Raw genomic sequence first — 17,155 nt, 5'->3', positions numbered from 1 at the left:
CCAAAGCCAAGGAAAAGAAGAATGTTTCAGTGAGTCATTCACTTTTATAGAAAACATTCCTAACACTGGTGAAAGTTGGAATATAAACTGATATTTTTAAAATAAAAAACAAGGTTAACTTTTGTAGTGAAACAAAGAAATTAACTAATCTCTTGTAAGTAGCATAGGCATCAAATATTTTTATTATTAAATTATTATTGCTGAACTAATCCCATATGCAACTCCCTTCTATTTTATCTGTCCTTGTATCAAAGGTTTGTGTTAGATTTGATTGTGGTTTTATTGCATATTTAGTGTTTGTTGATGTTATGGATGATGTCATGGCCACTGGCCAGAACAGTAAAAGTATGATTTCATTTCATTTTGTTGTGCTAATGAAGTGATTTTAAAATATTTAGCCTGTTTAATTTGTATCCCTCACCTTCAGCATAAATTGCTAACAGAGCAGTAAGAAGAAGAATGAGTGTAATTTATTGATAAAATAAGGCATAAAACTAATTCAGTAAATTAAAACAATGAAGTAAAATTTCAGCTACCTATTCAGATAGACTGGAAAACTGATCTATGCTAACCTAAGATCCCAACAGTAGCAATTCTTAAAAGCTGGGAAAAACAGAAATAGTTCCCCGTGTTACCTAAATGTTTGCAATGATGGTGTCAGGTGGACCTCTGAGGAGAACATTCCAAATGTGAGAAGACACCTCAAAAAAGGTTCTCTCATGGCCATTAAATAAAAAATTCTCTTGCTCCAGTCGCCACTCCATGAAAGTCCTCAGATTACTCTGTCAGTGGATGGGCTGATTGATATGGGGAATGGTGATCAAACAAATATATGGGTCCTAAGCTATATAAGATTTTAAACTAATGCAAGCACTTTGAATTGAGCTCAGAAACTGACTGACAGCCAGTGGAGTTGTTTCAATACATGATCCCTTTGCCCAATCCTTGTTAGCTATTCTATCCACAGTGTTCTAGACTAGCTGCAGTTTCTGAACTGTCTTCAAAGGTAAAGTGCATTGCAGTATTCCAGTGTTGAAGCTAATAGGGCATGGATAACTGGCTAGGCTACCTCTACAGAAAGGGCTGCAGTCCAACCCCCATTGATAAAAGAGCCCTTGTGACACGGAGGTTGCTTGAGCCAGAAGAGTGAGAGATTAATAGCACTCCCAGATCTAAACCATTCAAATGCCCAACCCTATGAGTGCTTAAGGGCCTATATTCCAAACATGAATGTGCCTTTGGGGCCTTGGTGTTAGGAACTGCTAAATAGCAGATACTTGACATTTTGGATTCAAGTCCGAGGGAGCAGGTGGTGCTGTGGTCTAAACCACTGAGCCTCTTGGGCTTACCAATCAAAGGTCAACAGTCTGAATCTGTGTGATGGGGTGAGCTCCTATTGCTCTGTCCCTGCTCCTGCCAACCTAGCAGCTTGAAAGCATACCAGTGTAAGTAGATAAATAGGTACTGCTGTGGTGGGAAGGTAAACGGCGTTTCCATGTGCTCTGGCTTGCGGCAGGACGGTAAGTGGCATTTCCATGCACTGTGGCACTTGTAACAGTGTCCCGTTGCACCAGAAGTGGTTTAGTCATGCTGGCCAGTGTTTGAGTTATGAAAGCTAGGAGCTAAATGGCACCTTAAACCTAGGTTATGGGCGCAACAACGGAATGTCTAGGCACACATTTTTTATAACAAGAACACAAAGCTGAAAATGAATGAACTGCAGCTAAAATATTTTGTTAATTTTTCACATGGTCTAGTCCTTCCCCTGCCCTCCCCCCTAATATTTTTATGAGGGTCTCTTCTCTCATCTTCAGAGAGTAGGTGAAAGTGGGGAGGCAGAAAAGGGTCCTCCTTTCCTTCCACTCTGGAATTTTCATCTGAAATTTTAGGTGCAGTACTGTGCCCAGAGCTCAGAAACTGCTCACATTAATGACATTCCCTGCCACAAAATGTACCTAGAACAATGGAAGTTTTGAACACTAATGCTGGCCACATGACCAGAAAAGCTGTCTGTAGACAAACGCCGGCTCCCTCGGCCTGAAGCAAGATGAACACCGCACCCTGTAGTCAAGTTTGACTGGACTTAACCATCCAGGGGTCCTTTTCCTTTACCTACCTTTATCCCCATGAGCAATGATATTTAGCTGCATCAGAATGCATTCTTCTCTCTTTCCCTCCAGTCCCATAGTTCAGGTGGATTGTTACCTTTTAGCCATATTAGTTCTCGTAGGAACTGCCATGTACTGAAGTGAGGGATATGTAGAGAACTTTTCTTGGGTGGCTGCCTCTGGACCTTGACTGGGTGACTAGGAAATGCAGGGGTTCACCTCAAAGAAGCAATCATTGGAAGATGTGCACATTTGGCTTTCCTGTTTCCTGCTATGTGATGCAGAAACCCAGATTGCATTCTGAGGATGCTCTTCAATGACAGTGAAGTTCTTAGGAAAGGACTGGGTGGGGAGAGCCTCCCCAGAGACTCCTTCTGGTTGAGTTGTGAGTGCTTGAAGGTTCTCTGTGCTGGATGGGAATGCTTACCTCTGAACCTTTTCAGTTCTGTGCTCTCCCCAGTGAGGTCTGCCTGGTGCCATCTTTAATGCCCTCCTTGCTGAATGTCAGAGACATGACTGAGATTTTCTTGTTCTAGCAGACATTTTAAAGTAGTGTTTGGTTTTATGATAAATTTTGATTGTTTCATTGTCCCATTTTTTGTGAATAGTTTTTATGTACACTGTTTAGAAATGTGAATAATTAAGCAGTATAGGTCTTAAGTAATATAAAAAAATTAACAACTTTTTGGCACCAGGGAAAAACTTCTTTCTTCTCCCAAGCCTTTGATGGATCATGATGATTGTTGTTGTTGTTTTACTGACTCTTTTCTATGGAAATTAGTATGGGTTTTGTTATAATGTACAGTATTGCTGTTTTTTTCATGTTTATGTTCTGCTTTATGTTTTTAAAGTCAATTTGATATGCTTTACATACCAAGCAACTAATAAATTGAATAAATCAAAATAATAACTGGCAGTATGTGTGCGATGTACCAGGTTACTGAAGTGAACTTGTCTTGTCAATTACCAGAAAAGCTGGGTTCTGCTATTCAGCAATAGGTGACAGTTTTTCTCCAGAATTAAATTACTTCAAAATAAAAAAATTCCTTCCAGTAGCACCTTAAAGGTAAAGGTAAAGGGACCCCTGACCATTAGGTCCAGTCGTGACCGACTCTGGGGTTGCGGTGCTCATCTTGCATTATTGGCCAAGGGAGCCGGCGTACAGCTTCCAGGTCATGTGGTCAGCATGAAAAAGCCGCTTCTGGCGAACCAGAGCAGCGCACGGAAACGCTGTTTACCTTCCCGCTGTAGCGGTACCTATTTATCTACTTGCACTTTGGCGAGCTTTTGAACTGCTAGGTGGGCAGGAGCTGGGACCAAGCAACGGGAGTTCACCCCATCGCATGGATTCTAACCGCCGACCTTCTGATCTGCAAGCCCTAGGCTCTGTGGTTTCACCCACAGCGCCACCTGCATGTCGCCACCAGTAGCACCTTGGAGACCAACTAAGTTTGTTATTCGTATGAGCTTTTGTTAGAGTTGGTCTCTAAGGTGCTATTGGAAGGATTTTTTAAATTTTGTTTCGACTACAGCAGACCAACACAGCTACCTACCTGTAATTAAATTACTTCCGGTAGGGTTGCTACATGTCCAGGAAAACCCAGACATGTCCTCTTTGGGGGGGCAATATCCAGGTGGGTTTTTACATTTAAAAGGAAATGTCTGTTGTTGGGGGGGGGGGCTCAGGCTGCTCTGAAAACTGCAACCACTGCTAGCCCGAGCAAGGCAAAGGGGCAAACGTGCGTGGTGACATCCCCTCATGCCTGTGCACCTTTTCCCCCGGCTTGGGCTGTCAGTGGCTTGGGCTGTCCTCTTTTTTGCTCTTCAAGTTCTAGTAATCCTGCTTTAGGAGTAGTATAATCAGAAGTTTGAGGGAAGGGAGGAATGCTTGTGTTGCCTGGAAGGTCAACTTGGTATCTCTTCGCCCAGAGCAAGGAGAGAAAATAAAACTGAACTACAGTGTCTGATAAACCTTATACTACTTTGGCCATTGTAGACTGTATGGTGACTCCTACAGCTAGCTTTGGGGCTCCTCTCTGCAACCGCTCGGCATTGTCAATATTGTCACCTGTACCATCAGCCATGCACAGTGACCTGTTCACAGATGGTGGTGTATGTGCAAGAAAGGGAGGTGGTCTAGGATAGCACTTTTCTCTGCTCCAGTTTGCACTAGGTAGCTTTTGCTCTTTGCTAAAGGCAGGCGAGAACATTGTCAGCCTGGGGGTGACTGGTACAAGAGGATAAGTATGCAAATACCCCATTGTCCTGTGTTTGGAATGCATTGCCACTTAACAGAATTATTTGGTAACTAGCTGGCCCTGCACGCGTTGCTGTGCGTTAGTCTATGAAATGGAGGGTAATAGCCCCCCTTCAGATCCCCCTGAGCCTCAGAGTCCCCCTGAGTCGAGGCAAGATACTGTGGAGAGGGCAGGTTTCATCCCTGTGTCTCCCCCCACCCTGTTCTGACCCATTATGTATCCCTGCTCCCTATTCGCCCCCCCCCCCAGGCAGGCCCCTACCTCCACTTGGCAATGTGTGACCTGCGATCCGGGCACTCGCCCTCTCCCTCCCCCCCCCGGGCCTAGTGGAGGCCTAGGAGCCTGGCAGGGGCCTAGGGGCCTGATAATGGCCGCCTTGGTGGTTTCAGTTGCTTGGTTGATGATGTCATTTGGTTTGTGGATGTGGCTTAGATTTCACAGGAAGGGAGGGGATGGAGGAGGGTATAACGCCACTTGAGGGAGCTGTTTGACTTGGTGGAAAACCAGGTCTATACCTGCCCAGGTGTGTGATTTGAGGGATTTTTGTCCCCAACAACGCTTGGGGAGTGGCCTGGATCGTTGTGTCAAAATTTCAGGACGATCGGTCAAGCGGTTACTGAGAAAAGTGTAACACGCAGTTTCACAATTTTTACATTTATATATATATAGATAAACTCCATGGCAGAGAGATTTGGGTGTGTAAGGGTCTAATGCAAACAGGGCTTTACTGAGACTGCCTTGAAACTGTGGACAACTTGTCCCTGTACCTGGAAATTGCAGGCTTACAGGAAGTCTGACAGTGTGAGCTGGGGCAGGCACAGGAAATAGCAGCTTTGCAGTTGGTCCCTTTTATCCAGAAAGACTCTGAGACTGTGCCTCTCACCCTCTTTGTCACTAAATGCACCCAACCCCCACAGGGGAGAGCACCAAGGTTTTGGATGGGCTGCCTTCTCAGGGGGTTTACATTTGCCACTATTAAAATGCAACCTCCCCATCTAGTCAGTGTTGGGCCCTTTCTCCACCACCACCCCTGACAATGAGGAGTAGAACAGAGCTCTCAACTCTTAATTGCCCTCAAAAGAATCCTAATTGTGGAACTGGTACAGAGTCTGGATACGTCATTACTTTTGAGAATTGAAAAGAACTCCAGTGCTTTTACAGGAGAGCTTCCACTAGAGCTTGCAAACAGAAGCAGATGGCAAGGCCATGGCAGGGAGGCATGGTGATCGAGAGAGTAAGGGCACAGTGGTGATGCCACCTTGCTTGACTTGAATGTGCAAAAGGACCTTGGCACATGGTCTCAGGCAGGGCTTAGTGACGGCATGCTTGGAAGCCGTGTGCTGTGGTGTGATCCTGAGAGTTGCCCAATGCTGATGGAGGGTTTGTTATATAAGGTCACCAACAAAAGCGTCTAAGTTCAGAGCCTTGTCTCCAGCTGAGATTTATGTGCGTCTGCCAATAAAAATGGGCTCCAGATGTGAGTAAACGGCCCAGAGCTCTTTGAATGGCTGCATTTTCCTCACTTGATCTGGATTTAATTTGAGGCTGCAGAGCAGCAAAAGTGAAACTTCCAGTAGTCGCTTAATACTATGGCAGAAAGGCAGCAGCAAGAGGCTTACCCAGGTGGTGGTGGTGGTGGTAAAATAAAATAAGCCACAAGACTCTCCCCCTCACAGTAAGGTTGCTGAAATTATTCGCCCTAAAGCTCTCTTTAGCTTCCCCACCCCCAAAAGCTTCTGGGCCCTGCCACTCCCCACCCCAAATGTGTGGCAATTTTGTGTCCTGATATTCTTGGCCTGGGGAGTGCTTGATTTGGATTTAAAGTGCTGGTTGTTCTTCAGAGATGGCAGTCTTGACTTTTTATTCTCCAGCTTCCTCTGTGACTCTGACAGGCAAGCTGTGGCCCCAGGGATAATTTTGTAAGGCATTTTGGGCTTGAAGAAGAGTGCTCTTGGGCCAGAGAACTGGCTTCCCATGGCAGTCTGGTTTTCTGAGACAATGGGTGATTATTGTGGTGTTGATGTCCACTACTGCCATCTGTTGGCTGCTTGCACACACAATGGGATGGAAATGCTGCTTCTAGAACCCTGAAAGACCAAGCCTTTACTGGCTTTCACAGGACAGCTTAAGGGGGAGCAAATTTCATGGAAGGCCTGATAACTTGCAGCACTCAAAATAATAGATTCCTTTACTTTTTAAGACATTGTAATTCTCTCCCTTCGATTCAAAATCCCCACAGTGGTTTACAGTAATGAACAAAACCAGGATAAAGTAATGAAAGGCAGTGTTCAACAAGTCTCACCAAAGGGTGTAGGGAATACAGAGGTTCAACATGCGAAAAACAAAAACGTATTAGCCTGTTGCCTAATGACTGCCTCCTAAACGGCAGATGATATTCACACCCCAATAATTAGGCATTTGTAGGGACGCGGGTGGCGCTGTGGTCTAAACCACAGACCCTAGGGCTTGCCGATCAGAAGGTCGGCGGTTTGAATCCCCGTGATGGGGTGAGCTCCCATTGTTCGGTCCCTGCTCCTGCCCACCTAGCAGTTCAAAAGCACGTCAAAGTGCAAGTAGATAAATAGGTACCGCTCCGGCGGGAAGGTAAATGGCGTTTCTGTACGCTGCTCTGGTTTGCCAGAAGCGGCTTAGTCATGCTGGCCACATGACCCAGAAGCTGTCTGCGGACAAATGCTGGCTCCCTTGCCCAGTAAAGTGAGATGAGCGCCGCAACCCCAGAGTTGTCCGCGACTGGACTTAATGGTCAGGGGTCCCTTTACCTTTACCTTTTAACTCCTGGGCCCAGACTTTCAACCTATTCTGGTAGGTTAAAAAAGAGGCAAGGATGGCAAGGATCAAGCAAGCATGTTATAAGCAGTACAGTGGTACCTCAGGTTACAAACGCTTCAGGTTACAGACTCCGCTAACCCAGAAATAGTACATCAGGTTAAGAACTTTGCTTCAGGATGAGAACAAAAATTGTGCTCCGGTAGCGCGGCGGCAGCAGGAGGCTCCATTAGCTAAAGTGGTGCTTCAGGTTAAGAACAGTTTTAGGTTAAGAACGGACCTCCGGAACGAATTACGTTCTTAACCAAAGGTACCACTGTACTCCTACAAGGATTTTGTCCATGTCTACAGGCCAAAGAAACTGAAATGCATGCCTTAATACTAGATGGTACTCTGGACCCATCCACAAACTGTGGTGCTGAACTTGTGGAGTCCAGGTTGAATGGCTGCTGTTGGGCATCTCTTTCAGAATTGCAGTTGCTGTTTTAATAGGCTTCTATGGGCCTTTTGTGACTTTTGGGCGGCACTTGATTGAGCAGACACAGGGCATGGAAGTTCACCTGCATTGGCAATTCGGTCCCCTCTGCTCCTTGTTTACCTGACCAGTTCCCAGCTGATAGGGAGAGAAAAACCTGTATCTGGGCAAGTTGTTATACAGTCGTCTGTGGTGGGAGAACTGTGAGCTTTCTGGGGAGAGAAGGGGGAGCTTCTGTGGAAAAGATGGAGCAAAGAATCAATGGGGCAGGTAAGTTCATAATGTGACAAAGGGCTGCCTCCTTTCAACCTGGAGTCCTTTGTGTAGCTGACCTACTTCTGTTTGTATGGCTACTGCTGTCATAGTCTCTGCACGTGTTAGACAGTGGGATGTCTTGTTCGGTCCTGCTTGGGTTTCATGTTGCTTGAGCAGGAAATATCACTTTCTACAAGAAGTAAAGCTGCCCAAGAGCATTGTGGTTTTTTCTGCTGTTCCTTGCTGCCCATCTGAGATGGACTTGATGGCTTCAAGGCCAAGCGACATGGAGGCCTTTTGCTTTCTCATTTTGAAACATCAATGAAGTGGAAGTGCGGGGGGGGGGAGTGTAGGACTAAATCCTGCCACCCCTTTGTATTGGCATGGATTTTGTTTACATTCTAGCAGGTAAATACGAGTTTCAAGGAATCCTGTCTGGATGTTACTCCCACTTGAAATAGATAAACAGGATGTTTTCGTTGATTCCTCATTGTGCCAAGTGGGTGTTGCCTTCCGTGTAAAGAGATTGATGTTGCCTCTAGTGTGCTGTATTATTATTTTTTGTACACTTTTGTACACTTAGTGGTGCAGCAATAAAACTGCTCGCACATTTGCAAAGCTAAGCAGGATCCAGTATGGTTTCAAATTAGATGGAGGACTGTGTGTTGAGATTCCTGCATTGCAGAGAATTGGACTAGATGGCCCTTGGGGTCCTCTCCAACTCTTCAATTCTATTATTCTGACACTTTAGCTTGCTAAATAGCAGCTCTCCAGAAGCAGAGTCAATCAGGTTTTTCCTTGAGCAGTGCAGGCTGTTAATCTAACAAATGTTTCTGGGTATAGTCTCTTCCTTGTATCTATCAGGAAGTGCAGTTCCATGGCCTGTGTTGCTGTACAACATTGGAACACAAGCCTACAAGGTTGTAAGTGCATTGTAGAGTAGGTAAGAGCAGCCCCGTCTTTTCTTTCTTAGAGGGACGGCAGTGTTAGAAACTGGGATAGAAAAGCACTGGGGTTATGGGCACCAAAACAGAATGTCTAGTTGCCACGGTGGGGGTGTGTGTGTGTCGGCAACACTTTTTATTTATTATTTTGATGAGCATGAATTAATATGCAATTCACATAAGTGACACATCATTATCACATTTTTAACAGAATTATTAATACATGTTTAATTTGGTGTTTGCAATAAAAAATATTGTTGCCATTCTTCAGTTTTCAAAAACTCTACTCTTTATTGTTAAACTCCTTAACATGTTGTCTGTCCTTAACATATACTTCGAAACATCAAAGCACATACATTTCAGTAATCCTTCAGTACCAGCCAGACACAAAAAATGGCACCCAGACTTTTTGAGGCGCTCGCAAATGGGGAATCTTTAGGTGCAAAATGCGCCTGGCGCCCTGCTAATTTTGAACCTTGGACAGTAATATTCAGTTACAGAACCTTGAGCAATTTGGGAGCAAGCAGCGCTATTCCACAAATCAGTGAGGAGTGATCCTGTGCCTCTTGCAACATTTGGCTGGGCTGTTCTCTCTTCAATGGTCCCAAAAACGGCACGCCTGTAGCTTTCTTCTGCCTTTCAGATGGTTTATGGTATAAACATGGGGAGTAGTAGAGCAATAGGGATGAGTGTTCTCACTCTGCTGCTGTCACTGTTCTAGCAACCCTTCATGAGTTGGAGGGCACTTTCTGAAGTGAGGGGTCTGTTGTACTCATGTTGGTGCCCTCCCCATTTTAGAACCCTGATTTTTCCAGGGTTCTAGAATGTGCAGGGCACCTCCGTAAGCAGAGGAAGGTTCCCTGTTTTGCAGTGTCACCCTCCATAAGTTTGGGAGGCAAGTGGAATAGCAATAGTAAGCTCACATTCTCATCCCCACGACTCCCCTGTATGTTTACTGCATACACAGTCTCAATGCCTGTTTTATTTGTGACATTGGACTACTCTTGTTTATCATACTCCTGCAGGCATTATCCTTCCCCAGTGCAATGTAGGAAGGTTTCATGTGCGCGTTTAGCACCGTGGAAGCTGCAAGCCCTCACTGGAGGAGCTGCTTCCAGGAAATTGGCACTTGCACTTCTCTTTTGGAAGGGAATGTGCTTTCAAGGGGAGAGGATTATTTTCATTAAAATTGTGTGGTGTCAACTTTGGAGCCAGGGTCTGTTCTACCCAGTGCTCTTTGTCCAAGTTGTGCTGGAATGGGAATGGCTGGCTGGCTTTCTAATTAGGAGACCTTTCCTGCCTAGCAAAGTTTCCAGTGACTATTAACATGAGGTCTGCAGAGTGCTGGCTGCTGGTCTGAGCCAGAGGCATTTGCACCCTGTGGAATAAGCAGACAATACTGGAGTTAGTCTACAGCCAGCAATTTTCTATGCTGGAGCAGCCGAAAGAATCCCTGGCTTGCTTTGCAAGTGCTTCAGAGTCTTTGTTCCAGCCTTCTGGGTGAAATGGCACGGTGGTGGAAAAGATGTAGCATCCCACTCCAGGGTGTTTGCACTGTGGCGTTTTTGAAGGCGGACAAGCCCAATAGTTACATGCCATCTTGACCTACTTTGGGAAATTGTAGGTCAAAAGCCAAGGCATTCTAGCTTCACTGACTTTTTGTTCCATAATGATAGAGGATCTTGGAACTTGGGAGCAATGCAAGATCAGCAAGAGCCAGCAGTCATGCAATCCACAATATCGGGAAGATTAGAGCACTTGTTTCTGGCTCAGATGAAATTGTTTGCACTTGGAAGACAGCAGTGCTCTTAAACACCCCGAATCACTTTCTACCACAAGTGTCGTAATAATTCAAAACCAGAGTGGTACAGATGCAGGAGATGAAATAGGTGGTGTACCTAGGCAAGTGTGTGAGCAGTTCCACCAGGGCTGCTCCTCTCAGCTCTTTGGCTGTTACTCATACCATCTTTTCAACATAAGCAGTAGACCTCTCTTTGCCTCTTGCTTCAGCAAACTTGAGAATTGCAAGATGAGGAGCAGGGGTCTGAGAGGTGGCACACTGGCAGTTGGAGGGTAGGGACAAGCCTCTTCTGCCCTGGATTTTAGCCCCCTTCTACCTCTAATCCCTGCGGAGGGAGAGCACCACCAGCTGGGTTCCCATAAATTCATTGCTGAGCAATGCAGAGGAATGTTCAACTATAAAACAGCACCACCTGTGAATTAGCATTACTTTCACTTGCTCCCAATAGAGCTTTGAACTCTATTATGCCCCTAACTTCTTCCCAGTAGAGTGTTGGGTAGTTCTCCCAACCTTGCTTCTTAAGCAATTGGTTTCTCAAATTGTGATGTTGAAGTTTGGACAGAAGGAAAGTGGAAGGCAGCTTGGATTTTAAGCACTACTAATTGATGGCAGCATGAGTGCTGGGAGCTGGCATAGTTCCTGCAGATGCTACACACTTTGTTAGCGTCCCATAATGGGATTGCTAATTTCCCTGGGTTTTTGTTTTGGAGTTTCACTACTGATGAGATACTGTTTGTAGACTAGTTTGACACTTAATTGTGGCTGCAGTCCAGTGGATTGAGCAGAATCTGGGTCAACCTGTGCATGAACTTGAGGCAGCTTTGGAGTATATGGGGCTGACTACTCAGCTGCAGTTGGTGGAGACAGTACACCCCATTGGTCACCATCCCCAGCCAAAACCTTGAACTGAGAAGATGACTACCTCCAGGGTTGAGTTGATAACACCTATGGCTTCCACTGAAAATAAATGGGTAATACCGATTGAAGAATCAGGAGCCTCAGAGGGAGGTTTGCCAATGGGCATACACTTTATAATTATCCAGGAAAACTCACTTGGTTAATATTCAGATGAGCTGGGGGTTACATTAAGGCATATTTTAATCCTTTTCTTCCCCAGTAACACTCAGGGGAAGCATACCAAGTTCTCTGACGAATCTTGCTGTTGAAGCTGCAGCATCCTGCTGATCTGTCCCACTGAATTTATAACGGGAGCAGTCATTTGGGTTGGAAGTTGTCTGAATTCTGGAGGTGTCACCTAAAGGCAGCTCTTTTAGCTTGCTCTTAGAGCTCCAGCAGCTTTTAACATTGGCCATTTCAATGGCAGACCTTTGACGTGGTCTCTTTGCCAATGCTTACTGTACACACATGGCTGGTGCTGGTGGAGAAATTAGCTCTTTTTGATCAGCCTACCAATATTCTATACCATATGTTGGAACACATCCACAGCTACATGTGCTTTGGACAAAGTAGGCCAGCAGGCTGGAAGGGAAGGGGTATTTGCTCACCTGAAAAGGGCACTGAAAAGGGGAAGAGGAGAGAGATGCATCAGTGACCTATGATTCTGCATTTCAGGGAAGGGTGGGGTAGTGATGAAGATTTGACTGGAAAAACATTTCGCTGGCTGAGCAGCAAGACAAGAGAGCTGCTGTGCTCAATCTACTTCCCTACCCGTGAAAGGCTTTGCTACGACATTTGTGCCAGGAAGGCAACAGTGACTTGGGTTTCACGTGGAATTGGACATCTCCATGGAGACGGGTAAACAGGCAGCTTCAAACACTGTAGAGCATGCCTCAGTGAGGACATTTGTCAGTGTGGAATGAGACACTTGCTGTTCCAGGAAGAGCACTAGAGGAAGCAGTAATGAATGGGCTGGGTAGAGGACAGCAGCAGATTCCTCTAGGCAGGTGTCACTGACTAGCACTTACCACTAGTAAGCTGGCAATAGTCCTGTGTGCGCTGTTTGCATGCATGCTGGCATAATTCGGGTGTACAGAAGACATTCCATGCTATGAGAAATAAGTGCACGTAACATGAATAGAGTGGCCTAGATCTAGGAAATCTTGAATTTATCAGGGCCTAGACAGGATTCTCTTTGACTACATATGTCGTACTAATACATGTTGGGCTGCTAGCAATCTGGACTCTGTTTTCTAACTATTCCACACTGTGATGGTGGTGCTTTAATCTTCAAAGGACACTGAATTGGAGTTCTTTCTCTCTTTTTAAAAACTGCTTTGGAGATCTGTTGCTTTAGGCTTGCTTCTGCGGGGTATTACACCAAAGGGCTACAACCAGGAGACTAGTCCTGGTTAGAATTATCCATGTATCCTGGAATTTAAGATGTTAAAAAATGGGTGCTAGGTGACCTGCGTTTTTACAACTGGAAAGTGGCCCCATGAGACGCAACTAATTTCTGGTCCATATCTCTAGCAAATGGAATGTTTTGGATGTTTATTGTTTAAAATGATCTACTCCTCTGGGGAGAGAGAAGCTTTACTGGGATTGCTTATGTTTCTCTACATTTGTGGTAAACTTCAAAGTGCTTGGAACTGTCTGTAAAACCTGTTTCCTTTTCACCTCTGCACGTAAGGAGCAAGGCTGCTTGATGTGAGATGTTGCAGACATTCTGTGGAACAACTTTCTTGACCCAATAAATAAGACATAAGTGTGGGGTGTGTATGCCATAGTGTAATGAGAGCATGTGGGAAGGCTACAGGTTCAACCTTTGGCACTTGCATCTTAGGTGTCGAGACTGGGAAAGACCTGGGCAGCGGAAATGGAGGGTGATGGGCTAGATCAGGGGTGGCCAGCTCCCAAGAGACTGCGATCTACTCACAGAATTAAAAACTGGCAGTGATCTACCCCCTTTTGGGGGGTTCAGATCAAAGTTGTTGAACTTTTTTTAGGAAGGAAAGCCCTGTTTTTTGGGGGGTGCAGGAAAAAAGTTGTTGAGTTTTTTTTAGGGAGGAGGAAAGCCCTGATTTCTCAAAGGAGAAAGGGGAACAGCCACTCACTAACAGATCACTGGGGAAACATATAGCCTCATAGAGTAATCTCCGTCTTTCACTCTACAGATTGTGCAACAATGGAGGGTGGGACAAGGGGGCGGGGCTGGATTCTGTTTTACCAACACTCCCGGGGATCTACCAGTAGATCGCGATCGACCTGTTGGACATCCCTGGGCTAGATGGACCAATAGCCTGACTTGGTATTAGGCAGTTTCGTGCAAATCCCCAATAATGACTGTGCCTTTCTTGTTCACCTTTCTTGTGAACAGTTTGGAAACTGACACTTTTGCTATAAGAGGCAATGATGTTTCTGAATTCCACTTGACCGGTCTGAGGTTGTGTTTTCTAATGGCCTGTCTTGCTGGCCCCTTTCAGGTTGCCATAAAGATAATTGATAAGACCCAGCTGGATGAAGAGAACCTCAAGAAGATCTTCAGAGAAGTTCAGATCATGAAGATGCTTTGCCACCCACACATCATCAGATTGTATCAGGTATGAATGCTGTGTGTTGGTGTCCACTCTGAGGATTCACTTGTTAGTGTCCTTGAGGTTTGGGAGTAAAGACCATGGGTGGGACTAGGGTGGGACATGGGAAACCTCCAAATTCAGCTGTTCAACAGGCATTAACAGAGGCAGGCAGCTTTTACAGTGACTGCTGCTGGAATGAGGCCTCTTAGCTTCTTGAGAGAAGCAGCTTTCTGTCAACTGAATGCACATTATAATGTCAAAGATGAACCATTCCAGAATCTGCACAACCATCTTCCTGTCAGCAAGCTCCCACCCACCAAATTGTTTTGAGACACATTGAAAAACCACTCTATCCATAAGAAATGCCCCCCCCAGTCTATGGAAGTGGGGTGATCGGGAGGCAATTTCTTTAGCCTCCGTGGTTCCTCCATACCCATCAAAAGCAAAAAGGACTGCTTGTTAAGTGCCCAAATTTTATTTTCTACTAGAAATGTCCCTTCCTTCCTTCCTTCCAGCAATTTACAAGCTATAAGTTGAAAGATACCAAGCTAAAGCCCTTCTCCACTCTGCTCATCGAAGGTTGGGGGGGGGGGAGAGAATCTCTCGGCTGGCTAACGTTCAGGCTCCATAATTCACTACAAGGGTCCATTTGGGCAGGGACCCCTTTGAATATGAAGGGGTGCTGTCAGAAAGACTGACCTGGTGCTCCTGTCATGGGGTGAAAATTCCTTCGGACACACTCATTCGACCTCATCCATGCACACACTGCTCCCTGTTACAAGCTTTTTAAACTTTTACACTTTTGTTTTGCTCCGAGTCTACAGAAGAGTGTCTCCCACTGTGCTAGTGTGACATTTAAAGGGCACTTCAGTGAAACCATCCCTTCTGCTCCCCTACCCCCTGTCCTATTCCATGTGTCCTGTTGAGTAATGAGAACCTTAGCAGTTTGATCTGGGAAAACCTGCTTACTGTGCTCTGTGTTGCCATTGTCACTTGCAGCAAGAATCTGTTTAGCACCAGTTCTGCACCTCACTTCTTCTTCATCATCATCTTCATTGGTACTAGTGCAGATACAGTATTTGGGGAACTGCAATGGGAAAACAAGGCAGAGAACCATTACCATTCTCTTGCCTTGATTTTTTGGCTTCCAGCCTTCCAGCCCACTTCTCCCCACAATTCACTGTGCCCTGCATGGTGAGGATATGAGGCCTTCAGGGAACTTGTGGCTGACCAGCCTCTTCTCCAGGAGTTTCCCTGCTACATCTCCAGTGGTCTGAATGACATGGCAGACAGTGGCTTTGTTAGGCTATCTGCATCATTTACCCAAGGAACCAAGGTTATTTGGCACAACAAGAAGGCTTTAATTGGGTGCATTTTTTGCCTGAGACGTGTCAGATATCTGGCCTGGATTAAACAGAATGGAAGGGCCTCCGGTGTGAATAGCCAAGCTAGTTACCTCTGCTGTTGAGATGCTTGAATTGCTTGTGGGGTGTTCTTTGCCTTTGCAAAGAGACACTGCTCCCTTTGCTGGCAAGTCTGTAGCTACTTGAGTGTTTTAAGTTATGAGGTCAACGATGGAGCTTAGCTCCACCTCTGAAAATGCTTTAGAGCATTGCACCTGGATGCTTTTGAGAAAGCAGGGTCTATGGGCTGGTCTTTTTTGCTGGCTAAAACATCCGTCAGGTCATTCAGATTAAATGCCTTTATATAATTTGAATTAAAATGACAGACCCATCCTTATAGGCTTCAGTTACCATATTTGCAAGTTGTTGTTGTTCTTAAGAGGCATTAATGACCCAAAGGCATTCTTAGCATGGCTTGTGGAAGCACCTTTACAGTAACATTGGCCCCTCAGAATGGGAAATGTAGGCTCTTTCAGCTTGGAAAAGGCATCTTGAAAACTCACTTCCAGCATTTTAGCCTGAAGTTTAGCCTGTCTTGTTTGCTTGATGTTTGGGTCCTTAAAAGACCTTGTGCACTTAAGTGCAGCCGCTGGGTGGGTGCTTCTAATTTGTTGAGTGTGGCTCAGTGTATTAAAGATGCAAGTCTCAAAAAGTAAGGTCCAATTAGCGCCAGCTTCCTTTTGTCCTAGGCAATCTCCTTATCTGTCAGTTTTCTGTCCTTGTGCAGGTTATGGAGACAGAGAGAATGATTTATCTGGTGACAGAATATGCGAGCGGAGGGGAAATATTTGGTAAGTACATTTATTGCATTCTTTAATCAGATAATGTACTTAGTCAACTACAGTAAACTTAAAATAGCTGCCCCTCCTCTCCGCTTTCAGCTGAGTGATGCCCTTCAGGTCTTGGAACTTTCCATTGATCAACGTATTTGGTAGGGAGGACTTGCAAGCTTCAGTGAACTGGCCTTGTTGCCTTCCTAGGGAGGCATAACATTTAAAAATTGAGGGAGCCTTTCATAACTAAAGGCCTGAAATGTGCAACCTTGGAAAAAGTTTTGCCAGCTTAAAATTCATTTTCAGAACTGGTGGTTGCATTTGATCAGAGCAAAGCTGTTCTGAGTTGGCCTCTTCTGTGGGAAAGATGGAGCTAATGATCCACTGCAGCTTCTGTGAAAATTAAACGGGGGGTTAGTTTGATAAACAGTTGCTAATAAATGGTCCCAATGCATATCTGGCTAGAAAATTGCATTTTCCAGTGCATAAAACTCAATAACCTCTTGGGCAGCCTTGCTAAATCTCCAAAGCTCTCTTGTTAATCTCAAGTATACCTTCTGTGGCTTTCTATTGTGGATTCTGGCTAACAGCATGCGCACATGCACAATACAGCCACATTCTCAGGGCTTTTGTGTCACCTGAAAACACTTTGCCCTCCTTATGGTTTGGGGGTGAGGTGTTTTACAAAAATGGTTTGGGTGAATTGTCATTCTACAAATCTTAGCTCTCTTCCCTGGACTCAGTAACAAGGATAGGGAAGCTGTGGTCCTCCAGATGTTGAGTTTCAACTCCTGCCAGCCTCAGCCATCATGACCAGTGGCTTAGGGAAGGCCACAGTGAGGTTCTCCATCCCTGCTCTGCAGAATTAATCTCTG

General features: G+C 45.3%; 1 protein-coding gene across 3 annotated transcripts in view; it reads left to right on the top strand.

The window, feature by feature from the left end:
• The window catches only part of SIK3 (SIK family kinase 3), a 94,533-nt gene that overhangs the window by 42,164 nt on the left and 35,214 nt on the right, over positions 1–17,155 (top strand). For all 3 annotated transcript variants that reach the window (XM_060268640.1, XM_035140145.2, XM_060268641.1), the window contains exons 2-3: positions 14,012–14,128; positions 16,235–16,298. In XM_060268640.1, coding sequence (XP_060124623.1) covers positions 14,012–14,128; positions 16,235–16,298 — 181 coding nt within the window. The remainder of the gene's footprint in view (positions 1–14,011; positions 14,129–16,234; positions 16,299–17,155) is intronic.

This window comes from Zootoca vivipara, chromosome 15, assembly GCF_963506605.1.
Source record: "Zootoca vivipara chromosome 15, rZooViv1.1, whole genome shotgun sequence".
In the NCBI taxonomy this organism is placed as follows: Eukaryota; Metazoa; Chordata; class Lepidosauria; order Squamata; family Lacertidae; genus Zootoca; species Zootoca vivipara.
This window is presented reverse-complemented; position numbering and strand designations above follow the sequence as displayed.